General features: G+C 46.0%; 1 protein-coding gene across 1 annotated transcript in view; it reads right to left on the reverse strand.

The window, feature by feature from the left end:
• SLC2A9 (solute carrier family 2 member 9) overlaps positions 1–22,618 on the reverse strand; it is a 135,887-nt gene that overhangs the window by 96,755 nt on the left and 16,514 nt on the right. Inside the window, exons 3-4 of the mRNA XM_073804698.1 lie at positions 13,673–13,833; positions 426–550 (exon numbers count right to left, since the gene is read on the reverse strand). Of these exons, the coding sequence (XP_073660799.1) occupies positions 426–550; positions 13,673–13,833 (286 nt within the window). The remainder of the gene's footprint in view (positions 1–425; positions 551–13,672; positions 13,834–22,618) is intronic.

Consider the following 22,618-nt stretch of genomic DNA (forward strand, 5'->3'; position numbering starts at 1 on the left):
TTTAAAAATGGTACAAATCAAAAAACATCGTTAAAGGGAAAAAAAAAAAAAAAAAAGAATGAATGAGTCAGAGGCCCAGACAGGAAACATAATCCTCATAAAAACTCCCTGGAAACCACAGACAACTTGGAATATGAATTTTATGGTGAAGATGATAAATAGAATGCGTGATGTGCCGAAGACCATGCAGGTCTTTGGAGTTGGTTTGGGTCCGTCCCAGTCAGTGCTTCTCCATTAGAGGAGCATCGTGGGTGGGTGGTCCATCCCATGGGACTGCCCCACTTTATGCATGGTTCTTGTGTTCTTGGTCTCTGCCAATTCAATATCAGTAGGGATGCATGTGACAGCCACAAGTACCCCTCACATTTTGAAACACGCCCCAGGAATGTGTTACTGCCCCCTCTCCTGCCACGGTGAAGGCTCACCTCCATCCACGCCCATGATGAAGCGTCCCAGGATGAGCATTTCAAAGGCTCCTGCTTGGAGAGAACAAGCCATCAGCAACAGGGCGGAAATTGCAAACCCATTGTTGACCAGCAAAGTGAATTTCCTGGAAGAAAAGGAGGGGTTTGATGAGGCTGCCACTGGCCTGTGTATCCCCAGAACAGGATCCAGATCCCCCCCGCCCCCATTGCCACCTTTGGCCATACGACCCTGAGCAAGGAACTTCCTTCCTCTGGGTTCACTACCACGGTTGATTAGGTCACCTCCGAAGGCACTGAGAGCCCTGATATTCTACGAGTCTCCCTGTTGCAATATTTTATCTCATTGGTTCTAAGACCTTCATTTAACACTACAAAGTCAAAATGCGTCTTACAATCCATGAGTCAGATGTCAGGCAGGGAAATGAAAACTACTCTAGTTAGTTTCACAGAGAGAATTAACACAGGGAACTGGTTAAGGTCACTGCTGGGGCTGGCAGGAAATTCAGGCAAACTAAAGGGAGCAAGTCCCCCCTCTTCTAGTGCCCCTGTGGCAAAGGGCAGGTGAGGCTTGCAGGTCTCAGCCCCTGCATCACAGAGCAGAGCACAGAAGGGTACTTTGGGAGCTGGGAGCAATAGCTTGTTAATTAGCACACCTACAGCATCCTATGACTTCAGCTGGCATAGTTTTTCTCCCTCCCTCCCTCCCTTCTTCCTTCCTTCCTTCCTTCCCTCCCTCCCTCTCTTCCTCTCTCTCTTTTTCTTTCTTTCTTTCTTTCTCTCTCTCTCTCTCTCTCTCTGCAGTTCATGTAACAATGCTTCTTATACCTAATGGCACCTGCAATTTGATGAACTATAGCATGAAGCATGAGGCTGAGCTAATCCCCTCAAACGAGGTCAGCCAAATTCCTTTGGCAAGTCTTACTATTCATTGCTCCTTGTTAGGACCACTACCACTGTTTTATATGAATATATAACATATTCCTAAGACCTCACAGTTGAGAAGCATAACTTATTTGGAGGCCTGGGGACCTGGGTTCCTGCACCAGCTGTCTCTTTTATGACCTAGGGGACTTCGTACTTCATTGCTCTGTGCTTTCCTTGCCTCATCTGCAAAATGATCTTAATAGCTCACACTGATTGAACTTTTGCTATATGACAGACCCCATTCTAAGCATTTTACATGAGTAGCTCATTTACTGCTCAAAAGGACCCTATGAAGTAGGTACTATTCTTATCTCTGCTCTATAGATAAGTTAACTAGGACACATAAATTAGTCACTTGTTTTAGGTCATACAACTAATGAATCAAGTAGCTGGGGAAACAGCCTCTCACAGGATACTTTTTCCCTAAAGACTCAATGATTTAACAGTATTAAACTATTTCAGAAATTGTAAGAAGCTAGGGCTTGAAAGGGAACTTCGTTATTACTTGTAGGAGTTAGCTCTCTTAACTTCCGGGCCAAAGTTCCTTCTACTATTTTTGGTTTATCTCAAGCTGTTCATTAAATTTTTTTCCCTTTCCTACAACTTCTTGGAGAACCCCAAACTTAGTGAATTTTGCAGCTCAATTCAGATGGTATAAAGCCTGCTCATTGCAACTTCTTCTATAACAGCAAATGATTGAAAGAACCCAAATGTCCATTAATAAGGGGCTATTTAAATAAATTATGATACATATATAATGTGGCATATTATGCAGACATTAAAATAGAGGTAGCATTCTATATTCTGATATGGAAAAATCTCAAAGATGTATTGTTAAGTGCAAAGAATAAGATACAGAACTTTATGTAGAATATGCAACAACTTATGTGATAAAATGTGTGTGTGTGTGTGTGTGTAGAGATAGGCACAAATCTTGGAAAAGATACACAAAAAGCTGGTAACACTGATTGTCTCCAAGGAGGAGACAGAAGACAGAAACAAAAATGAAACTTTTGACTTTAATTGGTCCTTTTGAAAGTTAAGTCACATGAATGTATTAATTATTAAAAAATAAATATGATTTCAAATTAGTCTTTCAAAAGATTAATTTAACTGGACCTTATCATGGCGAAAAACTGTGATTTAGCAGAGACTTAAAACAAAAATTCCAATCTAGAGTAACCTCCCTTATTCTGATGCCGAAGGTCACAGCCTCAGGATTCAATAAAGATAAGTCTGAAGGCACTAATTTCTGTTATTGGTGAAAGCTCAAAGCAGGATGCGAATACCCTGCACCCCACGGCACTGCTCCATGTTCAGGGCCCTTCCCCTCAGTCCTCTGAGGAACTACTGTGTCAGCCTTGAGAGGAAACCGGCACAATGGTTGGAGGGAGTGGCAGGAAGACCTGGACCCTCCTCACAGAAGCTTTCACTTGGGTTCCACTCATCATGTATTTAGTGAGTGCTAGACACTGGGTCTACCCCAGGAATATGGGAGTCATCTCCGTCCTCCCCATCATGGGCTTTAGAGCCTAGTGAGGAACACAGACAGCAAATAAATCACACAAGTCAATTAGTGACCATCTGTGACTTCTATAAGTAAAGATAGAGAAAATATGAGATTGTATAACTCAGAGCTGTGCCCACCATTTGCCTGTTTGTGCTCAGCTCCCTTCCTTCTCTGCCTGACTCTGTTTCAGGGGGAAATACCTTTCCCAGGCTCCCTTGCTTCTGGCTTCCTGGGAGGATTGGCCAATGAGAGGCCAGATGTCCATCTAGAGGGCGGGGAAGGGGAGAAGCAGGGTATTTCCCCCTCTCTGTGATCCATTCCAGCAGCTCTGTGTCTTCTCCTCTGCCCTAGCCATCTCTCTGTAGTCCCAGCAACCTGCTCACTAAAGTGTGGCCCTGGCTTTTAAACCCAGGAATGCTGCTTCTCCCTTTTGGACCTTCCATCTCATGGGTGGTAGCAGCTTGTCTGTAAAAAAAAAAAAAGATTTCTACAACATGCCCAAATATTCTCCGTGTAGCTCCACCTCTGGGTCTCAGTTCCCGCCTTGAGGCCACATAGGATAAACCCCTGTTGCTGCAGAGGCTAGTGTAAGGTAAGTTTGTGAAGAGATTGTTGAGGGAGGAGAGGCAGGAGGGGGTTGCTGTGGCCAGATTTGGAGGGTTCTTGGATGTTGGACAAAACAGTACATTCTATAATCTGTAGACAATGAGAAATAAAGGGCTTGATTAGGAATCAATACCCCAATTCCTATCCCCAGACAATTTGTCCACTGCCCTACTTCAGTTAAACTGGACATTTGATACTAGGATGATATTAATGATATCCATAAAAATAATGCTAGCATTATTTAGTGGTTCTCCAGTCTGGTTGCGCATCAGATTTCCCAATAGCACATACAAATATGAGATCCTTGGGTCCACCTCTAGAGAATTTTCATCCTTGCGGGAGACTCAGTGTGATGCCTTTAGTATAGTACTAAGAAAGAGCATGGCTCTTCTGTAAATGATTTCATCTCATTTCGTCTTTAACACTTGTAGTTATCAGTGTTAACGAAATCATCAGTTCACAGAGGAGGAGGTAAGGATTACTTCATCCCCCACCACCAAATTCACCCACCTACCTGCATTGGATGAAACTGCCCCAGTGATGTAAGGTCTATCAGTGTCTTGTGCATCCCTACCCCAGTGAAGGATTTGTTCCCTCTCTACTCAATCATTCCCATATAAACACATCTAAATATTGTCTCTCTTGGTCCTCATCCCTCTGCTCCTCATGTTGGCTCCCTTTTAGAGTGAAACTCCTTCATGAATGTTGTCTGCTCATCTTCTAGTCTTTCCTCACCCACACTCTGATTAGATCATTTCTACCACTCCATGGAGATTGCCTTTGTGAAGGTCATCAACAACCTCTACCTTGACAAACAACTGCCAGTTCTCTGCCTTCCCCTGGTACAACATCTCAGCAGCATTTGATGTGGTTGACCACACCCTCTTTCTTGAAACACAATCTTCTCTGCATATCTGGGATTGCACCCTCTCCCATTTTTCTCCCCGCCAGCCTCACCTTCTCAGTCTCTAGGCTGGTTTATCCTCACCTCCCTGAGCCTTGAAAGTTGGGGTGCCCAGAGCTCCGGCTCATCTCTCTCCTAGTCTCACCTCTCTCTACACTCCCTCCCTGGGTGATCCCATCCAGTTCATTCCTCTAACCGATGACAATTCCCAACTGTATCTCTGGATGCAGCCTCTCCTCTCAACTCTAGACTTACATATCCAACTGCCTCCTGGACACTTCCACTAGCATATTTAGTAGGTATCTCAAACCAAGCATATTTAAAATAGAATTCTTGAATTCCCACTACTAAATCCCTCCCTGCTCCAAAATGCATGTCAAATCCCTCTTCCCATAGACTTTTTCATAAAAAAAAAACCACTACCTTCCTAGTGGCTTAGGCAAATATCTGGGAATACTACTTACATCTTTTATTTTCTTCACGACCCATATGCAATCCATCACTGAGTCCTATATATACTACTTCCAAGATATATCCCAAATCAAACCACGTCTCCCATTTACAGCCCCACAATATGGCAGTGGTCCAGGCCACCATCATCCTACACTCATAGAAGTGCAATAGGCTCACACACACTCTTGCCCTGCTGGAGTTCAGGGTCCACAGAGTAGCCAAAGTTATCCTCTCATAGCACACACGGACGTACTTTTTCTTTCTTAAAACCTGCTAGTGGCTTCCCACTGCACTTAGAATAAACTCTTCACCAGGGCCTATAGAGCCCTGCATGAGATGGCTTTTGCCACAGCATCTCATACTCTCACCTTCACGCTCATGAGCCTTCCCACGGTCCCTCAGGTGTGCCAGCCTCCTTCCTAACTCATGGCCCTCATCCTTGGTGCCCCTCTATTCATTGCATGAGTCTTATCTCACTAAAGTGTCAACTCAAATGCAACCTCCTGACACTCTTTGACATGGCTGCTTCCCCCAAATGCAGAGCTCATTCCCCTCCATCCTCTCACCCTGTTCTATTTTCTTCACAGTCCCAACACTGTGGAAAATTATCCTCTGTATTTATTTGCTTTATGCTAGTTGTCTATCTTCCCCTACTAGAATGTAAGTGCTATGGGGCCAGCGACTTTGTCTTGCCACTGTAGCCCCAGCAACTACACCAGATCCCGGCATATGCAAGTGTCCCAGATATATTTGCTGCATAAATGAAGGGAGTGAATCTAGGAGCCAAGTCATGTGGACCCCAACTTACCCCACGTGGCCCAGCTCTGATCTGCCCTGAATCTCACTTTAGCTTCTACGTCTGTGGGCTGGAGAGCTGCTGTTCACCCGAATCCATGTCCAATAATGTTCCTGCTTGGACAGCCCAGCCACATACTAATTGAACAACTCTGGGCAGGTTTCTTACTCTCTCTCAGCCTTGATTTACCCCCCTGTAAAATGGGTATAATAATGTCTATCTTGTAAGGCTTCTATGAGAATGATTTATGTAAAGTGCTTAGGATGGCACCTGGAACATATTTAGAGCTTCAATTAATTTAAAAAGAAATAAAATAAACCCATGGTGATAGCTAACATTCACGGAGTTCTTATGAGGTGCCAGACACTGTTTTAAGTGTTTTATACTCACTGAAGACCCTAGAAGTCAAGTAATCTTGTTACCCTATTTCTCACATAAAGAAACAGATCTAGAAGTTAAGTACTTGGCCAAGGTCACGTGCTATTAAATGGGAGATCTGGCATTCCAGGAACCAGGATACTAAGGCCGCTCACAATGGTGGCTGCCACATTTATTCACAGCCATTCATCTTTCAACAATCATTTATTCATTCAACTGGCATTCATTCACTCGACACATGTTTGAGGGTACACTGGGTGCTGAGTGTCATTCTAGGTTCTGGCACATAGCCGTGAACACGGCCAAGCCCCTGCTTTTATGCTCTTCTTGATAAACAAGTAAAAATAAAACATATGTAGCATATCAGATGGTGATAAATGCTGCACAGAAGACGAAAGCAGGGAAGGGAGTGTATTTTACACAGAGTGGCCAGGGAGGGCTTCCCCAAGAAGGTAACACCTGACCACAGACTTAAAGACAGTGCAGTGCGTGATTTGAAGAGAGAGCAGACGTGAGCCATATGGACACTGGGATACAGCAATCCTGGCAGAGAAGAGCCAGACGTGGGCTATTTCAGGAACATCAGTGAGGCCAGCATGGCTAGAAGCATCGAAGAACCAGAGAGCAAGCAGTAGAAGGTGAAGGTGGAGGGGAGTGGCAGAGAGCTCATAAGGGGTGTGTGTGCCACCAAGAGAGCTTGGGTTTCTACCCTGAGTGAGACAGGCAACCACTAGAAGATTCTAAGGAGAGAAGTGTCGCGGCCTGACCACTTAGCCTTCTGTGTCAACCCGGGGCTGTAGGGGTAAGTGTGGGAGCAGGGAGACCAACTGGGAATATTGCAATAGATCAGGCAAGTGCTAATAGGAATCTGCACCGGGATGGTAGCAGTGGAGGGAGTGAGCCAGTAGTGGTGGAGGGAGTGCCAGATCTTGGCATGTTTTGAAGACTGGGCTGGTGGAATTTGTTGATTGTGATATATAATAACAAAAATATACACAATCTTTGTCCCTGGTTTCCAGCTCACAGTTCCTGAAACCCGTGGAAATTCCCAAGTGATGAGAGCAATGAGGGCATCTTTTGTTATAATATTTAGTCTCTTGTACTCAGTTCCTGAAATTGCTTCAGAGCCATAAAGATGAAATAGATATCCTGTTATTCATAACAAGCCCCTTTTCACCACAACTGGGTTTATGTCAATGAGGTGACTTTTGGAAAGGAGCTAAGGGTGGGGGATTGTTGCCAGTGGAGCCAACCTTGTGATCAGAAGGTTGAGACTTTCAATGCCATCCCCAACCTCCAGAGGCAGGAGAGGGGCTGGAGATTGAGTTCAATCACCAATGGCCAATGACCTGAGCAACTGTGCCTATGTAATAAAGCTTCCATAAAAACACAAAAGGACAGAGTTTGAAGAGCTTCCAGGTTGATGAACATGTACAGATTTGGAGAGAGTGGTGCACTCAGAGAGAGCATGGACGCTCCGAGCCCTTTAGCAAATTAATCAAACTGGAAGGGGGGGTCATTGGAACCTCTGACTTACAGCCATTGGGTCAGAAGCACAGCGGACAACCTGGACTTGCAATTAGCATCTGAAGTTGGGGCGGGGACAGTCTTGTGAGACTGAACCCTTAACCTGAAACCCGAGGCAGGGGGTCGTTGGAACATCTAACCTATAGCCAGTTGGTCAGAAACACAGGTGACAACCTGGGCTTGTGACTGGCGGATGAACTGGTGGAGGGGGCAGTCTTGTAGGACTGAGCCCTCAGTCTTGTCATCTGATGCCATCTCTAGGTAGATGGTGTCAGAATGGAGGTGAATTATAGGACACCCAGCTGGTGTCCGGAGAATTGCTTGATGGTGTGTGGGAACTCCCTCCCCACCACACATGTTGGAAATTGGGGTTCAGAACCCAAAATACTGATGAATTGGATAGAGGTGGAGAGAAAGAGAGGAGCCAATGATGACTCCCAGGGCTTTGGTCTGAGCTCCTGCACTAGATGTGATGATGTATTTTGTGCTATGCAGGGGATGTTAAAATCACATTCAAGTCTGATTTGAAACATTTGCAGATTGGGCTGCACACCCTCTAAGCAAGTTCATCATATTAATATATTCCTTCCCAAAATAACCCCCAGCATGACAGTGTCCCAGTGAGGATAGAAACCTTATTTGCAGATAATTCACAAAGCTGACTCACTCAGGTTCAGAGAAGGGGATTTTAATCAATTGTGTTTCCATATTTTTCCCAGGCATGACATGCAGCAGAACAAGGGGGGCCAGCACCATGCCGTTTCTGAGAGCAGAGCTCCAGCGCCCCCTGGGAACCCCACCGCGGACACCGGCTTCACTGTTTTGAGCTTCTCCAGTGGTGAAGAATCTCCCCAGTGCAGCCCAGATCATCAGCTCTTGGCAGAAGAGGTCAAATTCAAGGAAGAGCAATAGGATAATGAGGAGATTGAAGCCCATATCCTTGAGAAATGGCCAAAGGGACTGGGGACATTTAGCGTAGTCAAGAGAAAGCTCAGGGAAAGTGTGAGAGCTGCTTTCCACTATGTTATGCTTTAACAGGATAGAAAGCCCAGAGATAAACCCACGCACATATGGTCACCTTCTCTTTGACAAAGGAGACAAGAATATACAATGGAGAAAAGACAGCCTCTTCAATAAGTGGTGCTGGGAAAACTGGACAGCTACATGTAGAAGAATGAAATTAGAACACTCCTTAACACCATACACAAAAATAAACTCAAAATAGATTAAAGACCTAAATGTAAGGCCAGACACTATAAAACTCTTAGAGGAAAACATAGGCAGAACACTACATGACATAAATCACAGCAAGATCCTTTTTAATCTACTTCCTAGAGAAATGGAAATAAAAACAAAAATAAACAAATGGGACCTAAGGAAACTTAAAAGCTTTTGCACAGCAAAGAAAACCATAAACAAGACAAAAAGACAACCCTCAGAATGGGAAAAAATATTTGCAAAGGAAGCAACTGACAAAGGATTAATCTCCAAAATATACAAGCAGCTCGTGCAGCTGAATATCAAAAAAATAAAAAAACAACCCAATCCAAAAATGGGCAGAAGACCTAAATAGACATTTCTCCAAAGAAGATACACAGATTGCCAGCAAACACATGAAAGAATGCTCAACATCACTAATCATTAGAGAAATGCAAATCAAAACTACAATGAGATATCATCTCACACCGGTCAGAATGGCCATCATCAAAACATCTACAAACAATAAATGCTGGAGAGGGTGTGGAGAAAAGGGAACCCTCTTGCACTGTTGGTGGGAATGTAAATTCATACAGCCACTATGGAGAACAGTATGGAGGTTCCTTAAAAAACTAAAAATAGAACTACCATACGACCCAGCAATCCCACTACTGGGCATATACCCTGAGAAAACCGTAATTCAAAAGGAGTCATGTACCAAAATGATCATTGCAGCTCTATTTACAATAGCCAGGACATGGAAGCAACCTAAGTGTCCATCAACAGATGAATGGATAAAGAAGATGTGGCACATATATACAATGGAATATTACTCAGCCATAAAAAGAAACGAAATTGAGTTATTTGTAGTGAGGTGGATGGACCTAAAATCTGTCATACAAAGTCAAGTAAGTCAGAAAGAGAAAAACAAATTCCGTATGCTAACACATATATATGGAATCTAAAAAAAAAGAAAACTGGTCACGAAGAACCTAGGGCAAGACGGGAATAAAGACACAGACCTACTAGAGAATGGACTTGAGGATATGGGGAGGGGGAAGGGTAAGCTGTGACAAAGTGAGAGAGTGGCATGGACATATACACACTACCAAACGTAAAATAGATAGCTAGTGGGAAGCAGCCGCGTAGCACAGGGAGATCAGCTCGGTGCTTTGTGACCATCTAGAGGGGTGGGATAGGGAGGGTGGGAGGGAGGGAGAAACAAGAGGGAGGAGATATGGGGACACATGTATATGTATAACTGATTCACTTTGTTATAGAGCAGAAACTAACACACCATTGTAAAGGAGCAATTATACTCCAATAAAGATGTTAAAAAAAAAAAAAAAAGAAGGAACAAACCATGGCTTGCTGGAGAATCTGACTGAGGATCTGATTTCAAAGTCCGTGTGAGTTTCCCTATGGGTTCCCACATATTTTCTGTGCTCCACTCTGGAGGGAAGACCTAGATCCAATGATATGTGAAAGAGGCCAATGTGAGTGCATCTGAAGGGACATTTGCATCATCGGCTCTGTCAGGTGATGGACCGACGCCTCTCAGGAAGCACTGATGATGAGGATGATGGGATGATGAAGATGCTAGTGAACCTAAGTTGGATGCCGGCTCTATGTCAGTGGCTGAGATGAATGCTCTACGTCCGTCATCCCATTTAACGTTCACTACCATCCTCCAACGTGGCTATGACTTTATCTTCACTTTACTGTGAACTAAGTGAAGCCCAGAGAGTTCAAGGAACTCATCCAGGGCCCCACGAGCTGTGAGCATCAGAGCCCAGGTCTACAGCCGGGCCTGTAGCCAGGGTCTGTGCACCCACATGGTCACTGTCCAGTCTCACGAGGGAGGAGGGTTCTGTCACTAAAGCCGGGTAAGCAGAGGATAGGTGACCCCAAATGAGGGGCAGGGAGTCAATCAGAATTCTTTTTGGCTCAGAATTTTCCAGGCTAGAGACTCCAAGAGACAAGGAACCTGCATCCCTGAGACCACATAACGGGGGTGGCTCAGCTCCAGAGACGGTTTCAGGTCCCTTATGCTCCCCTGTCCTCATTCCTCTCCTAAATCACAGATGAGCCATATGCCTCAGCCAGGATCAGTCCCATTGCTGGACCTGCTGTGACCAGGACCACCTGACTCCAAGGACGCCCAGCTCCACCCAAACTTCCCTCCAAGTCACTCATCTGGGCCCCTTTCTTTGGATCCCATCCTAGCCTTAGACATTGAGCCAGCCTCCTCTTCCTCTGGGACAGCCACCATCAGAGACAAAAAACGAGGCATCAGGATGCAGTTTCCATCCACACCACATCATGGGAAGAGTGCAGCCTTGTGGTCTAACAGACCTGTGTCTGAATCAGGTCAACCCCATTCTTTGTCACCATGGGCAAGTTGCTGGGCCTCTCAGGGCCTCTGGTTTACAATAATACAGAGAGTTGTAAGAAGTAAATGATGTACCATATGTCAAGGACTGGTCTATAGCTGGAGGTGAATACATGGGAGCCAACTTCTTTAATTTTTGCTCCTTTTCTCCCCTACAGAGTTACTATTCAAGCTGAGACTCAATTCAACTTTTATACTTATAATGATGAAAAAAGGAACTGGCACCTGCTTGGGGTATGACAACCAAAGCCCTTTGATCCATCTCTCTCTGCATCCTAGGACTCCTCCATCACTTAGAAATTTAGTACTTTTCAAATACATTTTCTCTTTTGCTTTCCTTCTGTTTTGTTTTGCCGCCATGTTATTGAGGATGGTAAAGCCATTGATCACCTTCATTTCACACGCAGGAAAAGCGCTGGCTGAGAGGTGAGAGGTGGCAAAGTCCCATGTCACACACTTGGCAAGTTGGGGAGTCAGGACTTGCTGGTCCACGACATCCGATTCCAGTGCTCCTTTTCCTGTACCAGCTGCTGGGCTTCAGAGCTTTCTTCTGGGGCAGGCTTGGGGCATAAGTGCCCACGGCCAGATATAAGGTAGGAATGTGTCACAGGCAATAGTGTCTGGGGCCAGGGGTCACTCCATCTACCACAACAGGCAAGAGGACTTGGGGCCACAGGCTTAGTGACAGTGCCTTGGAGACCCTGGCCAGTGGTGCCAGTCTGGGCGCCAGCTGGTCACTTATCTGTTGTCAAATAGTCAAGGATGTTCCAAGACCAGTGCCAGCAGGACACAATGATCTCCTTGGCAAGTGGAAAGATCATGGTGCGTGGCCGACGTGTGTTGGGTCCTACCTGAGCTCAGGCACTGTGTGAACTGGCTGAGTTTGGCCAGATGCTCTGACCTTGCTCAGTTCCCATTCTCCAACGATAGACCCCACGGAGTCGAATGAATTAAACAAGAGGGTGTGTGTGAGTGCCTGAAACATTGGGGGACCTCAGAAAACGGCAGCCCTGACTCTACTCCACGACCGTTGTACCTCCTGTGTACTGAGTTCTCGTTAGCTACTGCCCTGGAAGCGCCCCTGGGGACACAGAGAATGTCGGCACCTCCTCTACCTCACTGGGGTACCACAGGCCTTTATGAGCATCACATGTTTTCAGACGGCCTCCTGCCCCAGCCTATGGAAAGGCTGCTCTGAACATCATCGGTTCTAATTTGGGGATGTGAGGCCGAGTGTAAAGGAGTGGGCAGCACTATTATTAACACTGTTTTTGAAGCCCCAAGGCCGGGGGGGATTTCCTGGGGTCTGATGAATCTCTTTGCTAATTCAGGTCAGTACAATATGGAGATCTGTGGAGTCCCTACTGTGTATGGGTGTCAAGGTGATGATGAGTAAATAATATGGTAGATAATAATAGCTTCTCTTTATTGAGCTACTGCTAATGGACCATTCCCCCTCCATTAATTTTCTTTAGCCCTTATAGCATCTCCTGCAGAGTAGCAACTACTGACTCCATTCTATAGATGACAGAACTGAGGTTCAAATACATTAACTGACTTGGCCAAGCCCACACAGCCAGGATGTAGAAGACTCATGATTCAAGTTCACACACGGTTGCTCTAGAGACTACTCTTTCCATTAACACCTCAATGTCCCCCAGGAAGTTGCTGTGAGAAAGGACGTAGAGAAAATGTTTTGGGGGAATTTATTGATAACTCAGTCTTATACGAGAGAAGATTAGCCAGGGTCTGTGCACCCACATGGTCACCGTCCAGTCTCACGAGGGAGGAGGAGTGTTCTGTCACTAAAGCCGGGTAATAAAAATGAGGAATAAAAATAAATTTAAAAATAAATGAGGAATGAAGCTCAGAGGTAAATTGGATCTGAGTAGAGGGGGCGAGGATTGGGAATTTCAACACGAAATTGATACTCACCGCAGCCCTGTTTGTAATGGAAAGGATTTGAAACCACCTGAATGTCTCTCAATAGGGAACTGGTTAAATAAGTTATCATCCAGTCATACAACGGAAGACTGTCTAAGCAACTGATTTTTAAAAAGCAGTTCTATCGGTACATATGTGGAACAATCTCTAAGACACTGTGCTGACTCTTCTCCATTTGCTCCTGTAAATGGATCCCTCCCCTCTCTCCCCGCTCTGCTCTGTGCCCTGGGAGCTGGTCCTCCTGAACCGCACCAAGACTCCTGAGTTTTCAGACTTCCACTTGGGTTTGACCAATGAGAGGTACCAGCAGCAGACTGGAGGGCAGGAGGAGAAAGGAGCCAGGGTATTTCTTCCTAGCTCCTCCCTGTTTGGACAGTAGGGTTCTGACATAGCCTGGTGCCTCTACAATCTCAGCGGCTGCCTGTCAGCCCATCACCCATGGATTCACCTCTCCTTGGCCTCCGGTACCCTATTTCCGCTCCTTGCCCTTCTGGCGTTAAAATTTCTCCAGTTGGACTGAATGGAACTCTGTTGCCTGCTGGGATCCTGACTCTGATACCGACATATTTATGAACATTACAGAAGGGATCCCCAAACAGAGATGGCCCCCACTGACCTCCCAAGAACCTTTCCGATCAACTTCACCAGGAACGTCCCCACAAGTCCACCAATGGCGAATATGGACACGGTCACAGACCAGAGCAGAGTCAGAGTATCCAGGTCTATCCGATGTCCATGCCTTCTCTCCCACGACTCATTGTAAAAGGTCTTGATGTACTGAAAACAAACAACAAACCAAGTTATTCCTCCGTCCCATTCTGCTGTCCTCGAAGCCAGCCAGTTTATAAACAAAACAGCTTTTATGGAACATTGTCTTCATGCCAGGCACTTTGCTAAGCTCCCTCTGAGCTTTATTTCATTGAATCCTTCTAACACGTTTTGTGGATGGGCCCTATATTTACATCCTTTTGCAGATAGGGAAACTGAGGCTCAGAGAGACAAGGTGACTTGCTCAGCTAAGTGGCAAATCTGGGAGTCAAACTCAGATCTGACTCTGAACTTAAGGGAACCGCACAGCAGAATCACCTCAGAAATGTGTTTAAAACGTACGTACTTAACATAAGAGAAAATATTTACCACCTAGATAGGTAAAGATTCAAGACACACAAAAACCCTAACCATAAAAGAAAAACAAAATGCTCATTTGGATTTCACCAAAATTAAAGTGCTGTGCTCTTTAGAAAACATCATGAAAAATGAAAAGACAAGCCACAGACTAAGCTAATATATCTGCAACCCATATAACTACAAAGGAGTTGTAGTCACAATATGTAAAGAGTTCTAATAAGTCAATAAGAAGACAACCCAATCAGAAATGAGTGAAAAACTTGAACAGACTCCAAAAAAAAAAAAAAATTCAAATGACCAGGAAGCTAATGACATGATGCTCAACATCATTAGTGAAAAGGGAAAAGCAAATTACAACCACAATGAGATGCCCACTTCACACTTATTAGACCCCCACTGCTGTCAATTCTGATTCAGTGGGTTTGGGATGGGACTGAGTGATTCTGATGTGCACCAAAGACTGAGGTCACAGCACTACACTCCCCAAGAGAGTTCCATGCTCAAGATGCTCATAGTTACCCATAGCTACCCAACAAGGACCCACAGACTTCTCCAATAAGTATGTATGGAGTATGACGTGGCAGAAGAAGCATAGGGTCCGGTCACACAGACCTGGGCTTGAATCCCAGCACCGTGATTTGCTAATGATTTAAACCAATGCTGGACCTTGGCTTCTTCATCTGCAAGATGGGAAAGATGACACTGATGTCTCAGGGCTGTTGTGAAGGTCATATGAGAACCTGGAGCGGTGCCCAGTACTTGTGTGGAGCTCACACAATCCCCAGATCGGTTAACAGGTCTGGTAAGAGTAAGTAGTGACCAGCAGTGTGTACTTTCGTACATTGATGGTGGGAGTTTAATTTGTACAGTCATCTTGGAAAACAGTTTGGCGTTATCTAGTAAAGTTGAAGATGATCCTAACCTACAACCCAGCAAATCCATTTCTAGAAAATTCCCCTTAGTTACCGAAGGGGATATTGGGGAGAGTGGGAGAGATAAATTAGGAGTTTGGGATTAACATTTACACAATACTATATATATAAAATAGATAAACAACAAGGACCTACTGTATAGCACAGGGAACTATACTCAGTGTCTTGTAATAACCTATAATGGAATAGAATCTGAAGAAGAATATATATATATATGTATGCATAACTGAATCACTTTGCTATACACCTGACACTAGGACAATATAGTAAATTAACTATACTTTAAAAAATGGTAAAAACCAAAACAAAACAAAACAAAACAAAAAAACCTGGCACTCTCATAACTGGAAAAAAAACAAACAAACCCTCCTCTTTCCCATCTGCCCTAGGATACATCTATCCAAACATCCATGGTAGCATTGCTTATAACAATTCCACACAGAAAACAATCCAGATGCCCACTGACAGCAGAAGAGATAAACAGATTGTGGAATAGTTATAATATGAAACACTACAGCCACAAGCATGAATGAATTATAGCTACGTGCAAACATGCAAAATAAAGTCTCACAAAAAATAAGATTGAGTGAAAGAAGCCAGAAACAAAAGAATGCATACAGTGTGATTCCATACCTAACCTTCAAAAGTATGCAAAATTAAAAGGATTTGGGGGAATTATACAGAGATTATAAAACTACAGAGAGAAGCAGACAATTATTTCAAATGTCAGGTCAGTGGTCACCTCTGGGTGACGGTGGAAGAAATGATTGGAGAGGGGCATTTGCAGGACCTTCTATTCTCTATCTTTTACTCTTCTTTTTACGTAGGTGCTAGGTTTACAATCATTCTTTAAACTGTGTGTGTGTGTGTGTGTGTGTGTGTGTGTGTGTGTGTGTGTGTGCATTTTCTATATTCTTTAAGGATAATATGTTTCACCATTTAAAAACTTTGTTTAAATGGTGGAAGTGTTCTGGGCAGAGGGAAAAGCATGTACCAAGGCGGCTGAGGAAAGCTTGGGGTGTCCGTGAACAGAGAAGAGGCCAGTGGGGGTGAAGTGGGACAGTAAAGGAAGGAAGAGGCTGCATGGAGTTGAAGGGGCTGGAAAGGACAGGTTATGTGGGACCATAAGGTCCTGGTAATAAGTTTGCTTGTTATTTAGATTTTTGAGGAGGGGATGGAGTGGGAAACTATTGTAGGGTTTTAAGCAAGGGGAGGACATGGCATGGCTTTTATTTTCAGGAAGCCCGTCTGGCTTCAGAGTGCCAAGTGGATTAAACGGGGGGCTAGAGAGGAAGCCGGCACCCTGTTGGGAGGTTTTGCAGTCATCTAATGTCATGGTGGCCTGGACCAAGTGATGGAGATGAAAGAAGGGGATGAATCTGAAGTATGTTCTTTTCTTTTGCGGTACGCGGGCCTCTCACTGTTGTGACCTCTCCCGTTGCGGAGCACAGGCTCCAGAGGCATAGGCTCACCGGCCCAGCCGCTCCGCGGCATGTGGGATCTTCCCAGACCGGGGCACGAACCCATGTCCACTGCATCGGCAGGCGGACTCCCAACCACTGCGCCACCAGGGAAGCCCTGAAGTATGTTTTGAATGTAGAATGGACGGGACTAACTGAGTGATTGGCTTCAAGTCTGGGGAGAGAGGGTGTTGGTGATGGCAAAGGAGGAACGCAGCAGACTACCAGGTGTTTGGCTTAAGCAAATGGGCGGATGACAGGAGATGAAGAAGTGAGGGGTAGCACCCTCTCCCTGTGAGATATCTATTCTCCTCCCATTTTCTCTCTCCTTCTGATCCCGTAACTACCTTGCTTATAGTATGGAGTGAGGATAGGATATATTATCAACAACTAGAGCTCTTCCCAATGATGATGAAGTTTCCATGTGTTAATACACAAGACACTCTGATCTGCCATCACTCATTGATTCATTCAACAAACCTGTGCTGAGTACTGGGAACTGCGCTGCACACAGACGTAAACCAAACCCCGGATCTCAAAGAGCTCTAGTCCACTGGAGCTGGTAATGCATCGCATAATTTAAGGATGCTCTTGGCTCCAAGAAACAGGATATCCCAACTTGAAACAGCTAAGCAACATGGACATTCATTAGGACTATTTGTCTGGTGGCTCCGTGATGTGGTAAAGAATCCAGGTGCTTCCGTCTGCTAACCATAGTTTTGACCTTATCCTAAGGCTGCACCCACTCATAATGATAGGATGACTCCTAGTAGCAGTTTTGACCACATGCTTTCCCATTCATGTTTGACTAGAGAGAGTACTCCTGACCTCTCAGAGACCTCTTGATGCTAAGAAGAACTTTCCCAGAAGCCTCTAGTAAACCTCTCTTTAAATCTTGTCCACCCTGGTTGGGGCACAGGCCAACTACTAAGCCAATCGTTGGAGAGTGGGATGGGAACCATGAACTGGATCTCTGGTCCCGAATTCCATTTCTTTATCTTCTCCTCCTCACCTTATTAAATAGCACACCGTTCTCCAATTGCTCAGCTAAAAGTCATAACTTCATCCTTAACTCTGGCCCTTGATCCACACCCCTCAGCTAAGCCATCTGGACTCATCTCTGTCTGTTATGGGTTGACCTGTATCACCCCCAACAATTCATATGTTGAAGTCCTAGCCTCCAGCACCTCAGAAGGTGACCTGTTTGGAGATAGGGTCTTACAGAGGTAATCAAGTTAAAATGTACTTATAAAAATGATACGTTTGGACACAGAGACGTGCAAAGAGGGAAGAAGATGTGAAGAGACACAAGGAGAAGATGGCCATCTACAAGCCAAGGAGAGAGGCCTGGAACAGTCCTTCTTTCACAGGTCTTAGAAGGAACTGACCCTGCTGAAACCTCGATCTTGGACTTCTAGACTCCAGGACCGTGAGAGAATAAATTCCTGGTGTTTAAGCCCCCAAGTCTGCGGTACTTTGTTCTGGCCTCCCTTGCAAATTAATACACTGCCTTACCTTCAAAATACTTCTCACTTCTTTCGTCACTGAACCCAGCCCAAGCCATCATCCCTCTCCCTGGGGCTCCCATAACAGCCCACTATCGGGGACCCTCATCAAGTTGCCACGCCCAGCTTCTCTGAGTGGGTACTGTGCTCCCTGCCAGTGCCTGGACATGAACATTGAACCTTAGTTTTCAAGTACTCCAGTGGCCATCTGTCATCCTCCTGGCTGCCCAGCATCAGAAGCCCCCTTCTACTTTGGGAGAACTTGCTTCCTTTTCTGAGCCCTGCAGGAAACAGAGCCTGCTCATCTTTCAACCTCAATAGAGGTTGAAATTGTCAGACACACATGCTCTTCCCGGCATCCTCTGCAGCTAGGGAGTGGTCATGTGACTAAGGTTTGGCCAATCAGAGGCCTGGCTTCGCATGAAGCGCGGGAGGCCAAGAAGCGGGACTGAGAACTCTTTGGCAGCAAGGGCCTGCCAGGAGGATTGGGTTTGGGGCAGCAGCGGTGGCAGTGTCCTTTGCTAGCTGTGCAGGAGCGGCAGTGATGGCCACAGGACAGCCCCCCAGGACCAGCTCTGGGATCCGGCTGCAGAGCTTTTAGGCCTGTCTCGCCAGTCCTCCCACCAATCTTGCGAGCCGCTCACTATTTTTTCAACAACGTCTTTTTTAGCTTCAATCAGACAAACGTTGTTGTTGCGTCCAACTCCTGAAACTCTACCAAAACACATAAATAATCCCATTTCATCCTCACAACCCTAGCGGTAGACACCCCGTTTACAGAGGAGGGAGCCAAGAGTAAGGTAACTTACCCACGGCCACGGGGCCAGTAAGTGGTAGAGGAGGATTTATGCAAAATCTGCCTGGCTTCAGAGCCTGAACACGGCAACCTACCAGTGACAACCCATCTCATGACAAAGGTGTGAAAACAGCGCAGCTAAATCCAACAGGACATTTATTGACTTAAAGATCCGTATTGGTTAGGGCCCTGTTATGGGCTAGACTCCCTGTCGGGTCCCGGAGAGTGTAAGGAGGACACCCCTCAAGGAGCATACAATAGGGCGGGAAACAGCATGGTTAGCGCTAAGCCAGATGGGTAGAGGAGCCACAGGTAGGCAGGCGGGTACAGGATGCCCTGAGGGCTACTTACAGGGTCCAGACCCTCCAGAGAATCTGGAGTGAGTATCCTGGACTTCCCAGGCCTCCTGCCCAATAATCAGCAGACCCCCATGCGTTGAAGTTCATTCTTAGATGTCACCTGGTCCCTACTGCCATCCCGCACGGATTCAAGCAACTGCAGCTTCATTGGAAGCAGTCTTGCTGATACCTGCTCTAGAGAGCCTTTTATTCCCACGCCTGCAGCAATGACCAGTTTCCTGAGTTAATGTACAGAAACTAAAAGGACGCTGTTTGGGAGGAAATGTTCTCTTTTCCTTTCCAGCCATTCAGGAGCCTGGTGGGGAAGGAGGCAGCTTTCATATCACATGCTGCTAGGCGCTGCTTTGGGAGTCTCTGCAGAGACTTCTTATTTCAATTTGGGGAAACTGGACAACACAAGCATCTGCAGAGGGCTGGAGAAGCCTGGAAGAGTAGCCCCCTGAGGAAACACGTCTCCGACAGTCCCCAAAAGCTGGTTTCAGAGCGATGGCTTTAGTGATGAAATGTTTGTCTTTGGGTGTGAATTTAGCAAAGGCCTAGATGAAAGGCAGCCCAAAAGTATATCTGAGAGCAGAAGCCGGGTGTTGGGGGTTGGTAAGCTAATTCACTGCAGGATTCATTCACTGGGTTGGAGATTCACGGAGCTGGTATATGTCAGCACTGACTTGTAGTGTCTTGTACAGAGTGGAGGCTGAAAGAAATGTTTGTGTCTTAAATTGAATTTCTGCTATGGGCCGGTCACCATATAATAATAAAAATAGGTAACCCATACATCATATTCACCACGTGTCACACACTATTTTAAGAACTGGACACATGTGAACTCATCCCCTCTGCAACCCTAGGAGCCAGGCAGTGTGTTCTGAGTTCTCTCTCGGGCAGCTGAGGAATCGGAAGCCACAGGGCTTTCCCAAGGTCCCACCATGGGCACGAGGCAGGGTCAGGACTCAAACTCAGGCAGCTGGACTCCAGAACCCATCTCTTAACCACGATTCTATTCCCATTCTTAGTATGGAAAACAGAAAGATGATCGCATCTTTCTGGAGAGACTGAATTAGGGGAGAAGCGGGGACGTGGAATCAACATTGGTTGACTGCTAAGTATGTACTGGACATCTGCATACTTCCCTCGGCTCAGCCTTGCAGCCATCCTGTGACGTTTCATGAGAGCCAAGAACTCTGGAGTTGAGCCATGCATCTGAAAGCTACACAGAAATCCGGTGGGACTGCACACCCCACTCATGCTCACAGCGTCTGCGCCCTGGCTTCAGAGCCTCCTCTTCCCGGCCGCACTGCCACATCACACTCCTCAGTCCCTTGCGTCTGGGGGGAAGGGAGGGTCATAGGACTACTGCTCACCAAAAGTGTGTGAGTAGATGGTCACCTCCATCGAGGATTAAGGGTTCGTGTGCCTTCTCCTCACCCACTCCCTTTCCCTGCAGGCTAGTCGTTCACAGAGAGCCCAGCAGAAACCTCTGAAGCCCTGAGGAATGGGGGAAGGCACTCAGCAGAAGAAGCCTGGGCCCCTGTGCGGCTGCATGGAGCAGAGCAGCCCTGCTCACCTGCTTTGGGCGGTGACGTGGATGAGAAATAAACTCTCATTGTGTTCGGCCACTGAGATTTAGGGGCTGCTTGTTATAGCAGCTGGTTTACTCAAACACAATGACCCCCAAGCCCATGACAATGACCATGACATGAGGCTTCAGGAAAGAGGGAAGATTTAGGGCAAAGTCATGAAGGGTGGGCAGGTTTGGAGATAGGGGCCTTCGACTAGAAATTTCCTTTTATATTTGGGGGAAATTGTAAGTCTCCATTTGAAACAAATGTTCTGCAATAAAATATAGTTTGAAGATCAGTGTGCTAGCTAATCTCTAGGCCCACTTTGGGCCATCTCACTCATGGAGTCCACATTTTACACTTCCATTGGGCCTACTTCCGAGAAACCCATTCTTGTGTCTTTCTATCTGGATTTACATACCTACCTCCTTACCACCAGGGGCCTGGGTTCCCACCCTGTCTTCTAGAGACGAGTTCTGCCGTCCCTGCCTTCAAGGAGCTCAACGACAAGAGCCGAATAAGCATGCACTTACAACATGGAGTGGAAAGAGCTGGGGCGTTGGGAAGCTGAGAAGGGCTGCAGCCACTCAGCCACGAGATCAGGTACGCAAGAAAGGCGGGGTCAGGGGGGTGGTGGGTAGGCTTGGGTCAGATGATGGTAGACAAAAATTCTCAAAGGTGGAGAAGCTGATGGCATAGATGATGACATAGAGAAGCGATAAATGAGTCAGTGGGGTTGGAGGGTGGCCCAGCAGCTGGAGAAAGTTTGGAGAACAAGGCAGGGGCTGGTCGGAACTTGACTGCCAGGCTAAGGAGTCCGCACTTCATCCTGTGGCCGTTGAGGAGCGATTGGAGGATTTGTTCATGGAATCGAGATTCTGCTTTGTGTGTTAGAATATTCACTGTAGGTGCAGTGTGAGGCTATTTCAGAAAGTTTCTCCTGGAGGCGGCTGGGCCAGGCAGGAGGCTCCTGGATTGATAAGATGTGATGAGTCTAATAGAAATGTTTGATGAACTCATCAAGGAGAATTTATATTATGACTAGTAGTGATTAGAGTCCAAACTGCAAAGAAAGTCATAGAGGCCACGTGATTAAAGGAAAGGAGGCCCAACAAAGAGCTGAGAATCTTGGGGTCGAGACTTGCTTGCACTGCTGAGTCCTGTGACCTCTAGCAAGTGGTTCTGCCTCTGAGGGCCGGGTTTCCAGTGGTTAAGGACCCTGGAATCCATTTTATTCAACTCTCAGCTCGGCTTCTTTTCTGCTGGGTGACCTTGAGTAAGTTACTCAACCTCTCTGTTCTTCAGGCCCCTCAGCTGTGAAATCATTTTCCTCCCTAAAGAGTTACCGTGAGGATTTAATGTGAGGATGAACACAAAGGACGGCGCTGGGTCCACAAGAAGCACACAATACAAATCAGAAGCTGGGGTGGCTGGTGGTGATGTTCATATCATTATTTCTATTAGACTTGTTTATTTCTCAGGTCTATGAAGCCATGAGTAATTGACCACTATCTCCCCAGCCAACAACACGGGGGCCAAGCTTCTGGCACCAAATTGAACCATGCAATTCCCAGCCAGGAGGACTGGCATAGAACACCTCCAAAGGATGACAGGAAATGGCCAGACAATGGGAGGCACATTACCTTGTAGGCTGTTTTACAATGTTAATGTTCCTTCCTGATTCGCAGAGCCTGTCATGAACCCATCTCAAGTTTTTCTCAGGAGTGTTATAATAATAGTCATAAATAGAACCCTTCTGTGGATGGACCAGAGTATACACAGCATTGCATAAGAGAACACGTCATGCCCGTAACTCCTTAGGGATT

Source organism: Tursiops truncatus, chromosome 5 (genome assembly GCF_011762595.2).
Source record: "Tursiops truncatus isolate mTurTru1 chromosome 5, mTurTru1.mat.Y, whole genome shotgun sequence".
NCBI classification, from domain to species: domain Eukaryota; kingdom Metazoa; phylum Chordata; class Mammalia; order Artiodactyla; family Delphinidae; genus Tursiops; species Tursiops truncatus.